Source organism: Sturnira hondurensis, unplaced genomic scaffold (genome assembly GCF_014824575.4).
Source record: "Sturnira hondurensis isolate 20B ecotype Veracruz unplaced genomic scaffold, ASM1482457v3 Scaffold0005329, whole genome shotgun sequence".
In the NCBI taxonomy this organism is placed as follows: domain Eukaryota; kingdom Metazoa; phylum Chordata; class Mammalia; order Chiroptera; family Phyllostomidae; genus Sturnira; species Sturnira hondurensis.
The window spans coordinates 121071-137416 of record NW_028077960.1 but is presented as its reverse complement, the minus strand read 5'-3'; the positions used below and the strand labels follow the sequence as shown (position 1 = coordinate 137416).

At 58.7% G+C, this 16346-nt stretch overlaps 2 protein-coding genes across 7 annotated transcripts; both read left to right on the top strand.

Moving 5' to 3' along the window:
* Nucleotides 1–2745: 2745 nt before the first annotated feature.
* ZNF358 (zinc finger protein 358) lies at nt 2746–6313 on the top strand. Of its 3 annotated transcripts, XM_037046948.1 has the most exons (3): nt 2746–2807; nt 4170–4347; nt 4520–6313. In XM_037046948.1, exons 2-3 carry the CDS (start codon nt 4203–4205, stop codon nt 6235–6237), a joined length of 1863 nt encoding a protein of 620 aa, XP_036902843.1. In that variant the 5' UTR covers nt 2746–2807; nt 4170–4202; the 3' UTR covers nt 6238–6313. The 3 variants fall into 3 exon arrangements, with proteins under 3 accessions (XP_036902843.1, XP_036902846.1, XP_036902844.1); XM_037046951.1 differs by lacking the exon at nt 4170–4347 and having other exon boundaries at nt 2758–2807; XM_037046949.1 differs by lacking the exon at nt 2746–2807 and having other exon boundaries at nt 2919–4275.
* A 1872-nt stretch (nt 6314–8185) lies between these two features.
* On the top strand, nt 8186–16199 carry MCOLN1 (mucolipin TRP cation channel 1). Of its 4 annotated transcripts, none has more exons than XM_037046944.1 (14): nt 8186–8313; nt 10210–10415; nt 11241–11408; nt 11489–11654; nt 12027–12135; nt 12309–12405; nt 12589–12688; nt 12923–13029; nt 13140–13289; nt 13422–13523; nt 13823–13945; nt 14402–14617; nt 15734–15858; nt 15932–16199. In XM_037046944.1, exons 1-14 carry the CDS (start codon nt 8283–8285, stop codon nt 15984–15986), a joined length of 1755 nt encoding a protein of 584 aa, XP_036902839.1. In that variant the 5' UTR covers nt 8186–8282; the 3' UTR covers nt 15987–16199. The 4 variants fall into 4 exon arrangements, with proteins under 4 accessions (XP_036902839.1, XP_036902840.1, XP_036902841.1 ...); XM_037046945.1 differs by having other exon boundaries at nt 15950–16198; XM_037046946.1 differs by lacking the exons at nt 15734–15858; nt 15932–16199 and adding an exon at nt 14919–15560.
* Nucleotides 16200–16346: the final 147 nt, after the last annotated feature.

Below are 16346 nucleotides of genomic sequence, written 5' to 3'. Positions count from 1 at the left end.
GCGATATAAGAAATTGCCCAGCAGCAGAATCCAGATCTGTCACATACCTGTATCTCCCCACTTGAACAAGTGACCGTGCTGGCTGTCACGTCCCTCCTCAGTGAAACGGGCCCTTCAGGCTCAGAGCAGGGACAAGGGTTACGTTCAGCGAGCACGAACGTGCTCAGGACGGGACCTAGCACTCGGCTGCAGCTCGGGAAAAGGTGCCTAAACTTTATTACTGTCATAGTCATTTTTATTGCAAGTGACAGAAACCCAACTTTTGCTCAAGAGAAAGAAATTTTACTGACTTAGGACCCCCAAAGTCTGCACTCAGGTCTAATGCCAGGCGTGCTGCTTCCACATCAGAGCCCCTCACAATCTAACGATCCTCCAAAGGGTGGAAAAGAAAAGGAGGCTGGCACCCCAAATCCTTAGAATTGAAGCCCCAAAGGAAACAGGTGCATCTCCCTGTGCCAACTGTTACCAGAACTGAAGGGACACTCTGGTTTATTGGAGTCATATGCACTGTGCCCAGAGGGACGGGCTGCTGGGGTCCGCATTCCGGGCCAAGTGAGGCTCTTTGAGTCCGGAGCCCAGCCTGGTGAATTCTGTCTGCAGCAACAGACCTGTATCAACCTGTCCCCTTCCAATGCCTTGCCCCAGGTCACACAGTCTGGAAGGTGGAAAGATAGCTAACAGGCTCTTCCCTGTGAGGGTGACTGCTTCCTTTACAGGCAGGGAGTGGTCAGTGTGGGAGAGCGGCCTGGGGCATCAGGGACACCCCTTTCTCTCAGAATTCCAACTTTACCTCCTATCTGATGAGTAACTTCCTCTTTCAGCCTGGGGGCAGAGGACTCCGCCCTGGCAGCTTCACAAAACTGAGTACTGAGTAGATGCTAATCTCTGCTTATATTACAACATCCTAATCCTTTTTTTCCCCAAAGCCCATAAGCCACAGTCTCAGGAGACGCATGGTTGGAATCCCAAGACACAACAGGCAACAATTTAATCAGCTCTTTTCCTTCCACACAACACAGATGTCCAGGGTCCAGAGGAGGACTCTTCTCCAGGCGCCCTGGGCAGCTGACTCCCTGCACAAACTCTGGGAGCCCCGTTTGCCCCCCAGGGGGCATGCGCACGTCCTGGCCCTGGCCCTGCACCTCACTCTGCTCATCCAGTCTCACTTTTCAGATTGCTTCCTTTAACTCCCACCTTCACATCATGGAGCCAACTGACTTGGGTCTGCAGGAAGAGGCTGCAGACAACCACGGAGGGTAGTTACAGGCAGCATGGGGCTCTTCGAGAGCTCATCATCCTAGAAGAAAAATGAGACCCTCCAAAGTCATGCCCCTCCCCCCATCGTGTGGCCAGGGAACAGGGCTCTCTGACAAGCGTAGGTGGCATGGTACTGGGGGGCTGTGTTACATGTGCATCCATCTGTGGTAGTGGGGCCCACTGACAGAGACACTGAGTGACAGAAACAGCAGCGTCCTTATCAGTGTTATTTGCAGCGGGGTCATCGGGAGCTGGCAGGATGCAGAACCAGCTGCACGACCCAACTGCAGTCTCAGGGCTGGCAGGTCCACTGCAGGCTTTTCTCAAAGACACGGAAAGCAGGTCTCGGGCCACAAGTTCGGCACAGATCTAGCAGTTTCGGGAAGGAAAAGAGGCAGCTCCTAGAGGCCTGATTTGCTCATGGCTATATTCAAGGGTGGGTGGCATCAAAATTCACCAGGCAGAGACCATTAGAAGCACACCAGCCGGGAAGACCACCCAGCATGGGCAGTTCTGTAGGAGAGAGCTGGGGGCTGGAGGCACTTTTCCGTGGGTGCTGTTCAGCTCCAAGTGGGGCTGTCGCTGGACGGCAGCAGCGGTCATTTCAGTTAGTCAGGAAGGGGTGTGTTTCTGTGGTTGCACAGTGTCCTTGTCTCCAGCCCAGCGCACATGTGGCCACAGAGCGGCCTTGTACCATCATTGTTGATGTTCCGTGAGACCGTCCTGGTCCCGCCAGCAGCTTCGGGCTGGTTTTCACTCCCTCCCGCAAGGCCTCTGTCTCCAGGTACCCTGCGCCCAGACTCGACCAGCATTCTCCCAGAGATCCTCGCTCCGGGGAGGATCAGTCTGGGGGGTACAGCAGGGAGTGACTCTCAACTGGGTAGGAAGAGGGAGCCACTCAGGGACAGAATCCCCACCTCTTCTTCGGGAGGTCTTAAAGGGAAGCAAAGAGAAAGACGTGTGTGAACTTCAGGGCTTCTCAGAGCCTTGACTGTGCCCGTGTGCACTGCCCCTCTGCGAGAAAGACAGAGCGCTGGGTGTGTTTTCAACAGAGTCCGAGTCCGAATCGGAGACTCTGGAGGGCAGGCGGTGGAAACAGAGCCAGACAGAGAAAGGGACAGATACAAAGGCAAAAGGATGGTGACAGAGATGCAGAGAGCGGGACAGGGACGGAGAGACGGGCAGAGAGGGACAGCGTCAGGCAGGGGCAGAGAGAGGGACGCAGGGGGAGACAGGCAGAGGAGAGGGCCGCGCAGGCCGGGCGCGGCGCAGACCAGTGCGCGGCCGTGCTGTAGGGGCCGCCGGGTCGGGACAAAGGCTGGCTCGGGGGGCGGGGGCGGCGATGGCGAAGGCCGCGGCGGGCGCGGGCGAACTACAAGTCCCAGCAGCTCCCGCTGCGGCCCTCGGCCGGCCCCTCTCTCTCCCCGGGAGCGCTTGGCGGGGCCGCTGGGCCGAGGGGGCCGCCGGCGGGGCTGGCGGGCGGGGGCCTAGCTGCGGGCCCCTGGGGCGCCAGCGGGTGCGACGGGCCGGGCAGGGGCGAGGGGCGCCGGGTGAGTGTCCCCGCGAGCGGGTCGGCGGACAAGGACCTGGGGTGGGGGTGGGCGGGGAACCCCGGTGCGGGGCGCGGCCCTGGGCGACCTCCGTGCGCCCGCCACCGCGCGCGCCGCCTGCCCGGTGCCTGGAGAACCGGGGTGCGGCGCGATGCGAGGGACCGAACGTCCCCCGGGCCTAGCGCGCCCAGTCCGCCGCTGCGGCCCGGGGGAGGGCTCGGCCCGAGCGGGGCTCCTTAGATAGGGGAGGATGGGGGCACCCCTCAGCTGAGGGATCAGGAGTTCAGGACGCCCCCTCCTCCATAGGCGACCCAGACCTCCAGGAGGGGCCCCAGGCATTGTTCCTCCCCGCCCTGAGCCGGGGTTGGGAGTTCTGGAGGCTCTTTCTCAGGAGGGGCGTCCAGGGCTTCCCTCTTTATGCCAGGACCTCAGTTATTGTTCCTCTTACTGTCCAGTCCCGGGTGTCCAGAGTCCTGGGAGCCCTTTCTCCAGGAGGGTACCCAGGCATTATTCCCCTACCCTCCAACCTGGGGTTCTGGGTAGAGGAGGTGATCTAGGAACTTAGCCCCCTCCATCTGCTCGCCCACCCCCGGCTATGGGTTCTGGCTCAGGGTGTCTTCCTCCCCAGACAAGTCCCCTGTCCCCAGGATTTATTTGTTTGCCCCAAATGCCCAGCCATGGGGTGGATAGCTTAAGGCATCACCTCCCATCAAGTAATGCTGAGCTCCCCCTGCACCCCCACCTCCACCCCCTGTGGGCACTCCAGCCTGGAATTCAGGATCTTTCCTCCTGACACACTTCCCCATACCCCAGCCGAAGAGTCGGTCACTCAGGAATCTCCCCTTTGTAAGAGTTGGCTCAGGGGTCCCCCAGGCACCCAAGAGGGGCCCCGAGCTAGGGGGTTAGAATTCAGGATCTTCTCTCCAACTGAGCAACAGGTACGCTGACTGTGGGGTCTGCGGGTCCTCCTGCCCCAGCTCCTGCCTGCTGTTCCCTGCCTCCCGCTCTGACATTTGGAGCCGGCATTCTGGAACACAGGTGTTCTGACAGTTACTCCCACCCTGGAACTGTGAGGCCTGGCATTCAGGTGGTCTCTTCCCCAGGAGGCAAGCCAGGAACTCAAGAACACTACCCAGATGTGATTCGTCCCCCACCCTTGCCCCCCAGATACAGGCTTCTAAGTTCAGGATGCTTTCTCTGTAGGAGTCAAGCCAGAGAGCCCCCTCCCTACCAGGAACTCCCGCATATCCTGCCCCTGACTGGGGGATGGGAATTCAGGCCATGCACTTAGGGGCAAGCACGGGAACTCTACCCTACCCCCTTCCCCACAATGGTTAGGAACATAGGACTCTCTCTCCACAGGACCCAAGCTTCCCACACGAGGAGGAGTCCAGGATGGAGAGAGGGGCAGAGCCCTGGAGTTGGGTACTGGAGACCTCTGGTGCCAGATCCCATGACTTCCATCCAGGTGTGGGGCTGAGAAGGGAGGGCCCCCACCCCAGCTCTCAGCAGGGTCTCTCTTCTCGCTGCCCTGGCCAGAGTGAGTGACTGGTCTCCCTGTGACCGCTCTGAGACACAAGAAGGGTCCATGTGCCTTTTCAGGAGTGGGTGCTGGGGCACAACTTGGCCACTTGTCTCGTCCCTGCCCAGGCTCCAAAGGAGACCTCTGCTCCCCAGAGCCTACCTCTGCCTACCCTGTCCTCACCCCGCAGATCCTGCCCCAGAAGCGGCTGGCACTTCCACACCCGGGATGCGGCGCTCAGTCCTGGTCCGGAACCCAGGCCACAAAGGCCGGAGACCTGCTTACGAAGAACTAGACTCAGACTCAGAGGACCTGGACCCCAAACCCGGAGAGCTAGACCCAGTTTCTGAAGACCCAGAGCCTGACCTGGAAGACCTCAACACTGTCTCCGAAGATGCGAACCCCGGCTATGAAGATCTGGGGCCCATCTCCAGTGATCTGGACCCCAGTGCAGAGGCTCCAGGCTCCATCTTGGGGCCCCATGCCATGGATCCCCAAGATCTTGACCCCATGTCTTCGAGTTTCGATCTCGATCCAGACGTCATCGGCCCTGTTCCCCTGGTTCTCGACCCTAACAGCGACACCCTCAGCCCCCCAGAAACCCCAGACCTGGACCCCCTTTCTTCCAGCCTCACTGCCACCCCGGAAGGCCTGGCTGCCAGCCAGGCGGTGCTCCCTGCACCTGCCAGTCCTCCCCGGCCCTTCTCCTGCCCGGATTGCGGGCGAGCCTTCCGTCGCAGTTCCGGGCTGAGCCAGCACCGCCGCACTCACAGTGGTGAGAAGCCCTACCGCTGCCCCGACTGCGGCAAGTCCTTCAGCCACGGTGCCACGCTGGCCCAGCACCGGGGCATCCACACAGGCGCACGACCCTACCAGTGCGCCGCGTGTGGCAAGGCCTTTGGCTGGCGCTCCACGCTGCTGAAGCACCGCAGCAGCCACAGCGGTGAGAAGCCCCACCACTGCCCGGTGTGCGGCAAGGCCTTCGGGCACGGCTCCCTGCTGGCGCAGCACCTGCGCACGCACGGCGGCCCACGGCCGCACAAGTGTCCGGTGTGCGCCAAGGGCTTCGGGCAGGGCTCGGCGCTACTGAAGCACCTACGCACGCACACGGGCGAGCGGCCCTACCCGTGCCCGCAGTGCGGCAAGGCCTTCGGGCAGAGCTCAGCGCTGCTGCAGCACCAGCGCACGCACACGGCGGAGCGCCCCTACCGCTGTCCCCACTGCGGCAAGGCCTTTGGCCAGAGCTCCAACTTGCAGCATCACCTGCGTATCCACACTGGCGAGCGGCCCTACGCCTGTCCCCACTGCTCCAAGGCCTTCGGGCAGAGCTCGGCATTGCTGCAGCACTTGCACGTGCATTCCGGAGAGCGCCCCTACCGCTGCCAGCTCTGCGGCAAGGCCTTCGGCCAAGCCTCCAGCCTCACCAAGCACAAACGGGTGCATGAGGGCGCAGCTGCAGCAGCTGCAGCAGCTGCAGCAGCCACAGCCGCTGCTGCTGGTCTGGGCCTCAGTCCTGCTTCAATGTTGCGGCCTGGGCAGATCTCCCTCCTGGGTCCTGATGCTGTCTCTGTACTTGGCTCTGGCCTGGGCCCTGACCCTGGCTCTGTGCTGGGCTCCCTCTCAAGTCCCAGCCCCAAACCTGGCCCTGGCTCTGGATCTGTCTCCAGCCGCGATCCTGTCAAGTATTCTGACCCTAAACCTGGTCACGATGCCAGTCCTGACCTTGTGGCAAGCCCTGACCATGGATCTGGTCACAGCTCAGATCTGGATCCTGTGCCCAGCCCTGTCCCCAACCCCGAGTCCCAACCTGACCCCAGCTCTCCCTCCCATGAGAGTCTGACCCTCCCTGCCTGTGAGAGTCCCGAGTGGGTGCAGGAACAAGGGGCACTGCTGGGGCCCGACGGCTGAAGGGGACACCGCTACCCACGGAGGCCTGGGGAAGTTGTGTGTTGTGCAGTTAGTAAAACCCTCCCACTGCCTTCTGGCTCTGTCTCGTGGTTCTCCTGTTTCTCTGTCTCCCCTGATGCACAGCTCCTTGGGGAATGGGAAGGTGTGGCCTGAACCAGCCATGCTTTTAAAACCCCAGTGCTCTGGCTTCCCCTGACATCCTCCAGACCTCCCAGCTTCCCCCATACCAGCAATCACCACTCTGCCCCCCTGGACCTGGTCAGCTTGGTTAGGAGCAGACTTAGCATTGCATGTGGTCTGAACAGGGTCCCTTCCCTTTGGTTTTGGTGGGATCTATGGTATTCTGAACTTAGTGGGCTGAGAATGGAGGTGGATGTGAAGCCATGTGGGCCATCCTGCCTCCCCTGCTCCCCTAACTTACCCCTCACCCCTCAAAGTCCACATACAGGTACCCCCACTGGACAAAGGGGGCTGCTCATTTATGCATTCAACAAACATCTGTTGAGAGCTCACAGATACAAAATGCAAAGACATTTGAAAAGTAATTACAGGATATGGTATGTCCTAGCAGAAGTATACAAGACTCCTGATTTCAGTGAGGGCAGCATTCTGGAGGAAGGACTATGATCCAGTAACTGTTTGTTTAGTTGTCAGCACTGTTGGCCAAGCCTCGAGCTATGCTTTTGCATTTTCTTTTTTCTTTAACCATGAAAAATGTTTATTTTTGTTATTCTATTACAGTTGTCCCAATCCCCCAACCTTGCCCTCCTCCTCCTCCCATCTCACCTCCCACTGCATTTTCTCACTTAATTCTTCCAATAGCTCTGTGAAGCAGGCAACCATGATTGAGCATTCCCCCTCTGCAAATGAAGACCCTGAGGCACATGGAGTTTAAGGGACTCTGGAAGACAGAAACAGCAGTTGGCAGCACCTAGATTTCAACTTGAATTGTCCAGACCCCAGATCCTGGGTTCCTAACCATTATTCTCCAGGGCGAGAAGGTGTGAAGGCCCTGGGGCCATTGAGAGCCGAACTGGGGGAGGATCAGAGGGCTGTGGTAGATTGTAGTGGGGAGTTCTGTCATCCCAGAGAAATGGGAAGTCACTTGTAGGTTCTGGCGAAGGACTGGTATGAAATCTTTTTTATTTTTTCCTTTTAACTTGTATACAGGTATGTATTTTTTTAGAGGGAGGGGAAGGGAGGAAGAGAGGGAGAGAAACATCAATGTGAGGGAGAAACGGATTGGTTGTCTCTCATATGTGCTCCAACTGGGGACCGAACCCACAACCTAGGTATGTGCCCTGATGGGGAATCAAACCTGCAACCTTTCACTTTGTGAAACCAACCCATGCCCAATCAATCGAGCCACACCGATCAGAGCAAATTATTCTTCGAAGATGCTTCCGGCTGCTGGATGGAGTGCAATGGAAGGGGTCAGGAGTGGAAGTTTAAAAGCAAAGAGGAGCTTGCTGCAGTGGCCCAGGCCAGGAACGGTGGGGGACTCTGGGCTGAGGGCCATAAAAGTGGGAATGAGTGGTCCTGTTTGAGATATAAGGAGGACATGAAATAGGATTTGCTAATAGGTCATATGAGAGGAGCTGCAAAGGAAGACGTTTCGAGTAACCCGAGAATTTCTGGGAGAATAGAGGGAAACAGCCCTTAGAAGGATGTAGGGTCGTCACCAGACCTCTCGGACGTGGAAGCCAAGAGGTTGGCCTGGTTCTAGGCTCAAAGCCAGCCGGTTCCCTAGCATCCTGTCGCCAGTCGGCGCTAGGGCCTCGGGATTAACACGGCCGGCAAGTCGCCCAAGCAGGAGCAGCGCGCAGGCTCGCGGATCTGGCAGGTGTGGTCTTGGCACCGGGGTTAGGGACGGGATCCGGTCACGTGCCTCTGAGGGCGTCCCGGCCACGTGACCTGGGTGCGAGTCAGCTGATGCGCGACTGTTTGAAGCAGCGCGAGGAGAGAGCGCGGCTGCAGTGACAGCGATAGGCGCTGTGGCTCGGGCTGCACCGCCGCCCGCTGGCGTCCGGCGCTCCGCGCCCGGAATGGCAGCCCCCGGGGGCCGGCGCGGCTCAGGTGAGGTCGTGCGCGTCCCTGCGGGTCCCGGAACGCGGGCGGCGTGCGGCCAGTTGCTCCAACGTGGGGCGGCGGAGCAGCCAGTTTCCCTTCCCCGAGCTCTAGTGCTGGCCTCTGAGCTTTCCCGCGGGGTAGATGTGGGCAGAAGGTTTCCAGAGCCTGGGCGGCAGGTGGGCACCAGCTCCTCCCACCTCGGAGCGGCGGGACTCCTACTGCCCTTCCTCCGTCCGAGCTGTGCTCCGAGTTCCTAAACTCTGCGGGCGGGCTGCCGGCTTCTCTGGCTTCTCCGGCTCCGGGCAGCGAGCTTCCCACTCTCATCCTGGGTTGGGATTGCTCAGCTTTGCTGCAGCTCAGCGGGCACGAGCTTCCCCAGTCCGCACGAGAGCCCCAGCATTTTCTCCCCCATTCCAAGAGGTACACGCTCAGCTTCTCTAGACTCAGGCCGAGGACTGAGGAGTATTCCCCTCCTTGAGCCTAGGCAACTGACACAATTTCACATCTCCAAACCCATGGAAGCTCAGCTTTCCTGAACTCGGACGTTGGGTGCCCAGCCTCCAACCTCTTCAGTCTCCATTTCCCATGGGGGAGCCTGGAGGAACACCCTTGGTGTCCATCTTCGTTCTTTGAGCTAGCCAGAGACCCAGGAAAGGTGTCTCACCCAGTGGGGTCCGGGATGGGTTAGCTGTGATCCCAGCCGGGGAGGCAGGCCCACCCTCTGGCCTCCACCCAGCTCTCTCGTAAACAACCGCAGAGGCATCCAAGCTCCAAAGGGATGGGTCAGGAGGTGGCCCTCCTTACAGAACAGGCTCATAATCATCTTGGCGGTGGTGCCAGGCAGAGGGCCAGCTGGTCCCTCGAAAGAAGCTGGGTTCTCTCGGTGGTGCTGGTGGGTGTGTGTTAGGGACAGTTTTGGGCTGCTGTGACCAGCTGTGACCCCAGCAGTTGCTGAAACCTTGGAGGTTCCTCTGAGGCTGGTCAGGTTGAATGGGACAGGCAGTGCTTAGAATAACCTCTGTTGACTGAACAATCACTGAGACTGGGCTGCTCTGCCTTGTTTCACTTCATTCTGGAAGCATTTTCAGGGTTTTGGCCTTAGGAGGAAGACTTCTTTTTTATTTCCACTTTTCAGACGAGGACACTGAGATTTAGAAAGGTGCCTGGGGTCCCCCAAGCAGGAAGTGGCTGGTCTGGGATTTGGTGCTAGGGCTGTGTGACTTCCGGGAGCTGGCAGCCTTAATGCAGAGGCCGTATTAGCTCATAAACAACAACATGGGTGGTGCTGTCATAACACGTGGGAACTCACAGTGAGTCTTCAGCAAGTGCATTCCCTTATTAGCCTTCCCGTCTCCAGGCCTGTGGCTGTGAGAGTATCAGCTGGATGGGCCAGGCCAGGCCATGATGAATGGAAAGGGTTTGTCCAGAAAATACTGAGTTCCATGTTCACGCCTGGGGTCTGGAGTTGGGCGGGCCTGGGAGCCTAGAAGCACCCTGGGAGAAGCCAACGGAAGCCATTCATTCTCTCTCCACAAACCAACAACAGGAACGGTGACGGAATGTCCTGACACTCCTGCCTGCCCCTGTGATAAATACTTTGTAAGCATCAGATCCTCAGCTTCCTGCAGAGATGCTGTGGCCCCATGTTGCAGATGAGAAACTGAGGCTCAGAGAGGCTGGGTGGCCTGTCTGAGCCAGTGACCATCAGGCTCAGGGATCAGCTCAGGCCCTTCCGAGTCCCAAACCTGAATTTGCACTACTGTGTACATCCATCAGCTGTTGCAGACTTTCAGACTTTCTTAGATCTCCCAGAATTCTTGGCTGGAACGTGGGATCTGCCGCCCCTGTTGGGAGGTGAACCTTTCTGGGCCTGATCGCCACTGTGTTCCCCCATTCTCACAGAGACTGAGCACCTCCTGACCCCCAGCCTTGGGTATGGGACCCAGGCGGGGGCTTCGCCAGCCCCCGCAACCTCTCTGGAAGAGGAAGACCTCCGCCGCCGCCTCAAGTACTTCTTCATGAGTCCCTGTGACAAATTTCGGGCCAAGGGTCGCAAGCCCTTTAAGCTGATGCTGCAAGTGGTGAAGATCCTGGTGGTCACGGTGCAGGTGAGGCTGCCAGGGGGCCCCCCAAACGCTGCCTGTGGCCGCTGTTTTCCTTGAAAGGGAGCCTGGGAGTTGGGGCCTCATGCTGACCTCAGGGCAGCTTCATGGCAGGGACAGTGGCAGCAATAAATCAGAAAACCCTTTGAGCTCTACCTGTGAGCAGTCTCTCTGAACCTCGCACAAGCCCTCCAGGGCCCTGGCCACTGTTGTTGCCTCTGTTTCACAGACGAGGCCGCTGAGGCTCAGAGAGGTTAATCCTTCCAACAGCTCATGAAGCAGGCACCTGTGATCGAGTGTCCCCTTTCTGCAAATGATGACACTGAGGCGCATGGAGTTCAAAGTGACCCAGCAATCAAGCATTAGGATTTGCTGGCATTTGAACCCTGGCAGCCTGATGCCATGTTGACGCTCAAAGAGAACTGACCCAGTGGCTGGGAAGGTCGTCACCCCGCTCCCACGCCAGGCCCTGTGCTGGGGTCTACTGACCCCAGGATGCCTCAGAGCCTGCCCCTGCCTAGGGCGCTGTGACTCTGGGCATGGAACTGTGCTTCTCATGTCCCCTGGGTAAAGGGACCCAGTGGTGTGGTGCTCACCCTGTGCGTTTGGGTTTAGCATGGAAGTTGGCATCTGGTAAACATGTAATGAACATCCATTGCTACCCCGAGTCACATGGGTGCCCATTGCGTGCCATGCAATGGGGACAAACGGTGGGCATGCACGGTGGGGACACATGCCTTCATGGAGTGGTTCCTCTCTTCCCTCTCCCTCCACTGCTCTGTGGAGGGAAGCCCCCTCCCAGCAGTGCTGACCCCCTGTCCCTCCTGACAGCTCATCCTGTTTGGGCTCAGCAACCAGGTAGCGGTGACATTCCGAGAGGAGAACACCATCGCCTTCCGCCACCTCTTCCTGCTGGGCTACTCCGATGGGGCGGACGACACCTTCGCAGCCTATACACGGGAACAGCTCTACCAGGCCATCTTCTATGCCGTGGACCAGGTGTGTGCAGCGGGGGCAGGTGGGCAGGCATCAGGGGAGCAGGGCTGACGGACCCTCCCCGCTTCTCTACCTGCCCACAGTACCTGGTGCTCCCTAATGTGTCGCTGGGCCACTATGCGTATGTGCGGGGCGGGGGTGGCCCCTGGGCCAATGGATCAGCCCTGGCCCTCTGCCAGCGATACTACCACCGTGGCCATGTGGACCCAGCCAATGACTCCTTTGACATTGACCCAATGGTCATCACTGGTGAGTGGACGAAGCAGGACTGGGCTATTGGGGAGCCTCAGCTGCTGGGATTAAAATCCGGGCTCTACCCTCACACGCTGGGAGATGGGGCTGTCCTAAGTGTTCCAGTCTGATGTACACAGCATCCCCAGGAGAACCCCTGGGGGGGTGATGACGCAGGGTCATTAATCCACTAACCGAGTGGGCCTGACAGCTCTGCACCCTGGGGTCTGTGCAGGGGACAGACAGACTGGCCCCGACCCTGGGGAGATGCGGGGGAATGAACAACAAATGTTCAAGTGCAAAGTGAATTGAGGCGGAGTCCGTCAGGGACTCTGGGAAACATGCCCGTGCCTCTCCCATCTCGTGTCCCTTCCCTGACTCTGTCTTCAGATTGCATCGGGGTGGACCCCCCTGAGAGACCCTTTGTGCCCCCCAGTGAAGATCTCTCCCTCTTGGATGGCAGCACCAGTTACAAGAACCTCACGCTCAAGTTCCACAAGTACTGCCCAGTGGAGGGACTGCCCCAGGACTGAGCAGGGGGGAGGGGAGGAGGAGGCTGAGTGAACACTCTCTTCTGCTAGTGGCAGAGTCAGCATGTTGCAGGGGTGTTGGCACCCTAGGGCCAGAGGGAGCCGTGGAGCCCCCTCCCCCTCACCAGAACCCTCCCCTTAGGCTGATCAACGTTACCATCCACTTCCAGCTGAAGACCATCAACCTGCAAAGCCTGATCAACAATGAGATCCCAGACTGCTACACCTTCAGCATCCTGGTGAGCCCACGGTGATCTGGGGTGGGGGGTGGAGGATGGTGCCACAGGACTTCTGAGCCCGAGGACTGGGGACCCTTGGCCAAGGGCAGTGTGGGACGAAGGAGGAGGTGGGGCCGAGCGGACCATCCTGCATGCGAGGCTGTGCACCTAGGCCCCCAAGGCTCATTCTGTGCCCTGCCGCAGATCACATTCGACAACAGGGCGTACAGCGGGCGCATCCCCATCAGCCTGGAGACCCAGACCCACATCCAGGAGTGTAAGCACCCCAGCGTCTTCGGGCACGGTGAGCCCTCAAACCCCAGACTGTTGCTGACCAGGGGCCCCGAACTACACAGGGGGCGCCCCAAGCCCGGAGCAGCATCAACCAGGGACCCTGACCAGCGCTGACTGAGCTCCTGACTCAGAGTAACCCATGAGCCACCGACCAGCCCTACCGTCCCCTTGGCCCGACCCAGCCCCAGCCCTGGCCTCTGCTGGCTCCAAGCTGCCCAGTTCTACCCAGGGCCCCTCCCCACAGGAGACAACAGCTTCCGGCTTCTGTTTGACGTGGTCGTGATCCTTACCTGCTCCTTCTCCTTCCTGCTGTGTGCCCGCTCCCTACTCCGAGGCTTCCTGTTGCAGAATGTGAGAGCCACCGCAGAGTCACACGTACCCAAACCAGCCTTGCCCAGTTCCGGGGCCTTATGCGAGGCTCCTGTGCCTGGAAAGATCCTCACCCTGCCCACCTCCTGCAGGAGTTTGGGCGGTTCATATGGCAGCAGCGAGGACGGGCTGTCAGCCTGTGGGAGCGGCTGGAATTTGTCAACGGCTGGTACATCCTGCTGGTCACCAGCGACGTGCTCACCATCTCAGGCACCATCATGAAGATTGGCATCGAGGCCAAGGTGGGGCCTGCCCACACCCACCTGGGCCCCTGGGAGCCCCTTCCAGACCCTGGTCCCTCTGCTGTCCCCACTGAGGCCCACCTAGGGCCACATTCCCCAGCCAGATGGGGTCGACACTGTTCTTGTCCCTAGAACTTGGCCAGCTACGACGTCTGCAGCATCCTCCTGGGCACCTCAACGCTGCTGGTCTGGGTCGGTGTCATCCGCTACCTGACCTTCTTCCATAAGTACAATGTAAGCCTGTGTGTGCAGGCTGGGCCTTCCCTCGGGGTGGTGACCACATGTTCCCCAGTTCCCACCCCCCAAATTCCTACACATGGGGCAATCACCAGCCCTTGCAGATGACCCGTCACGAGTCTCTTAGCCTGATACTTGCTCACCCCAGATTTACCTGGCCCTCAGCCTGGGCAGGGGTCACATCAGCCTGCCCCTGCACAGCTGTCCAGCTGAGTCCAGTCACTGGACTGTTGCACCCCATGCTCACTGTGGACCAGGCTGTGGTCAGGGCCTCATCAGCCACCTGCCCACTGCAGATCCTCATCGCCACGCTGCGGGTGGCCCTGCCCAGCGTCATGCGCTTTTGCTGCTGTGTGGCTGTCATCTACCTAGGCTATTGCTTCTGCGGCTGGATCGTGTTGGGGCCCTACCACGTGAAGGTAGGGGCTAGCTGGGGCTGGTGAGGGGTGCTCATGACCCACAGGTGAGGGTGCCCCAGCTCCCTTCCCCTGAACCTATACTCTAAGCCCTCAGACCCCTGGCTTATCTATCACTGACCTGGTCACACTGAGAGTGACCCCCAGTAGTTTATGAACAGGTCTGCAGTGGGTATACCCACTGACCCTGGCACTGACCTTATGACCTTATTGACATGATGACCCCCCAAATGACCACATTGTAACTGCTGATATTCTGCCGACTGTCCCTCTGACTCTCAGTAACCCTGGCCTTGACCCTGTGACCTTTTTATTACACAGCAACCCCCAAGTGGCCCCATTGTAACCACTGGTACCCTGTCTACTGTCCCCTGTAAGCCCTGGTGCCCCCGCCCAGTCCCCAGCCGTGTGCACAGCTACCTCTGTTCCCCACAAGCCCAATGACCTGTCTGGCCACAGTTCCGCTCGCTGTCCATGGTGTCGGAGTGCCTCTTCTCACTCATCAATGGGGATGACATGTTCGTGACGTTTGCAGCGATGCAGGCCCAACAGGGCCGCAGCAGCCTCGTCTGGCTCTTCTCCCAGCTCTATCTCTACTCCTTCATCAGCCTCTTCATCTACATGGTGCTGAGCCTCTTCATCGCACTCATCACCGGCGCCTATGACACCATCAAGGTCAGCCTCATGGCCCTTCCAACCTTCCTCCCCATGGGGCCAACCAGCATCACACACAGCTCCATTCTGGGCTTCGTGCCCCTTGGGGGCCACCACATCAGTGTCTCAGGGGACATGGCAGGGCAAGGAGAGGAGGGCCCAGGGAGATAAAGTGGGAGACTCTACAAAGCCAAAGGCGATGGCAGCTCGGAGTTAGAGGGCACGGGCAGGACCAATGTCATGAGCACAGCTGCTGCGTTCTCAGTTTGACCAAGGTAGGGCTCTGGACAGGGAGGGTTCTCGTACCTGCTTTTACCAACAGGGACATCAGGCCATAGAGATTCAGTGACTTACCCAAGGTCAGTGACTAAGTAGTGAAGCCAGGCTCAAGACAGGACTGTGGATTCAGAAGCCTTGCTCCTAAACCCTCTGGCCTGGGCAGGGACTGTTCTGGAATCATAGCTGTCCTGCAGGCTCTGGGGATTAAGGAAAGAAAGGGGTTAGAGCAGAGTGTGGGGATGGCAGGCAGATAGGATTCTTTTACCCAACACGTGGGAGGGCCTGTTGTGAGCCAAGCGCTGTTTTGGGTACCAGTCACCTGGGAAACAAGGCAAGATGTACACAGCCTGGGCCTGCGCAGGGCCAGTGGGCAAGGTGGGGTGACGTATGACAATTGGCTGGCAAGAGGAATGAAGGAAAGTTTCTAGAACATGCTTTTTGATACTAGTCTCTAACCACATGGGAGTATTTAAGTTCTGATTTTAATTAAAACAAAATACAATTCCAAATTCAGTTCCTCACTCACACCATCAACATATCAAGTGCCCAGGAAACTGTGGCTAGTAGCTTCCAGAGAGAACAGCATAGAATTGTTCATCTCAGAAAGTTCTAGACTGAAGAGATGGGAGCCCAACCGAGGGAACAGCAAGGGGAAGGAATAGCCAGAGCAAAGACCTGGTTGCCAGAAAGAAGTTGGGGAAGGGATGGTGGCTCCTGCAGGAAGTTGGGAGACTGAAAGCCAGGATGTTCACTCGGAGAGACGACCAAGGACGAGTCAGTGAGGAAGGGCGAGGAAGTGGTGGAAAGGGCAGATCTCAAGGAGCCTCTTCGTGCTGGCCATGCTGCTTTTCTTTGCAGCACCCAGGTGCGGGCGCGGAGGAGAGCGAGCTCCAGGCCTACATCTCACAGTGCCAAGACAGCCCCACCTCCGGCAAGTTCCGACGCGGGAGTGGCTCGACTTGCGGCCTGTGCTGCTGTGGCAGGTTCGAATCTGGGTGGGCTTGGGCATGGGGGTGGGGAGGTGTGGGAGGGAGCTACTGCCTTCCTCCCAGCCAGACACTGTCCCTCCTCCAGGGATGCCTCAGAGGAGCACTCGCTGCTGGTGAATTGACCCGGAGGATCACCACCACCGGATTTTAGCCCCAGGAGCCCGGACTGGGGAGAGCCTTGCCTATTTATTTTTTGGGTTTGCTTTTAAGGACTGGCTTCCTGCAGTACCTTGTGAGGAAGGTGGTCCACAACGTGGGCCAGTTGGGTGGGACGAGTAGAGTGGGTGCTGCCCTGGCTGGTGTAGCTCAGTGGGTTGAGCGTGGGCTTGCGAATCAGACGATCACGGTTCGATTCCCAGTCAGGACACATGCCTGGGTTGCAGGCCAGTTCCCAGCAGGGGACTCAAGAGAAGCAACCATACATTGATATTTCTCTCCTTCCTTTCCCCTCTAAAGATAAATAAATAAAATCTTTTAAAAAA

What these genes read in the sequence shown, in the direction of transcription:
- ZNF358 (XM_037046948.1), top strand. Translation starts at nt 4,203, where the DNA reads ATGGAGAGAGGGGCAGAGCCCTGGAGTTGGGTACTGGAGACCTCTGGT. An exon ending in TTCTCGCTGCCCTGGCCAGA is followed by an intron (nt 4,348 to 4,519) that starts GTGAGTGACTGG and finishes CTCACCCCGCAG; the next exon opens with ATCCTGCCCCAGAAGCGGCT.
- MCOLN1 (XM_037046944.1), top strand. Translation starts at nt 8,283, where the DNA reads ATGGCAGCCCCCGGGGGCCGGCGCGGCTCAG. An exon ending in GAGGCTTCCTGTTGCAGAAT is followed by an intron (nt 13,030 to 13,139) that starts GTGAGAGCCACC and finishes CACCTCCTGCAG; the next exon opens with GAGTTTGGGCGGTTCATATG. An exon ending in GCGCCTATGACACCATCAAG is followed by an intron (nt 14,618 to 15,733) that starts GTCAGCCTCATG and finishes TTTTCTTTGCAG; the next exon opens with CACCCAGGTGCGGGCGCGGA.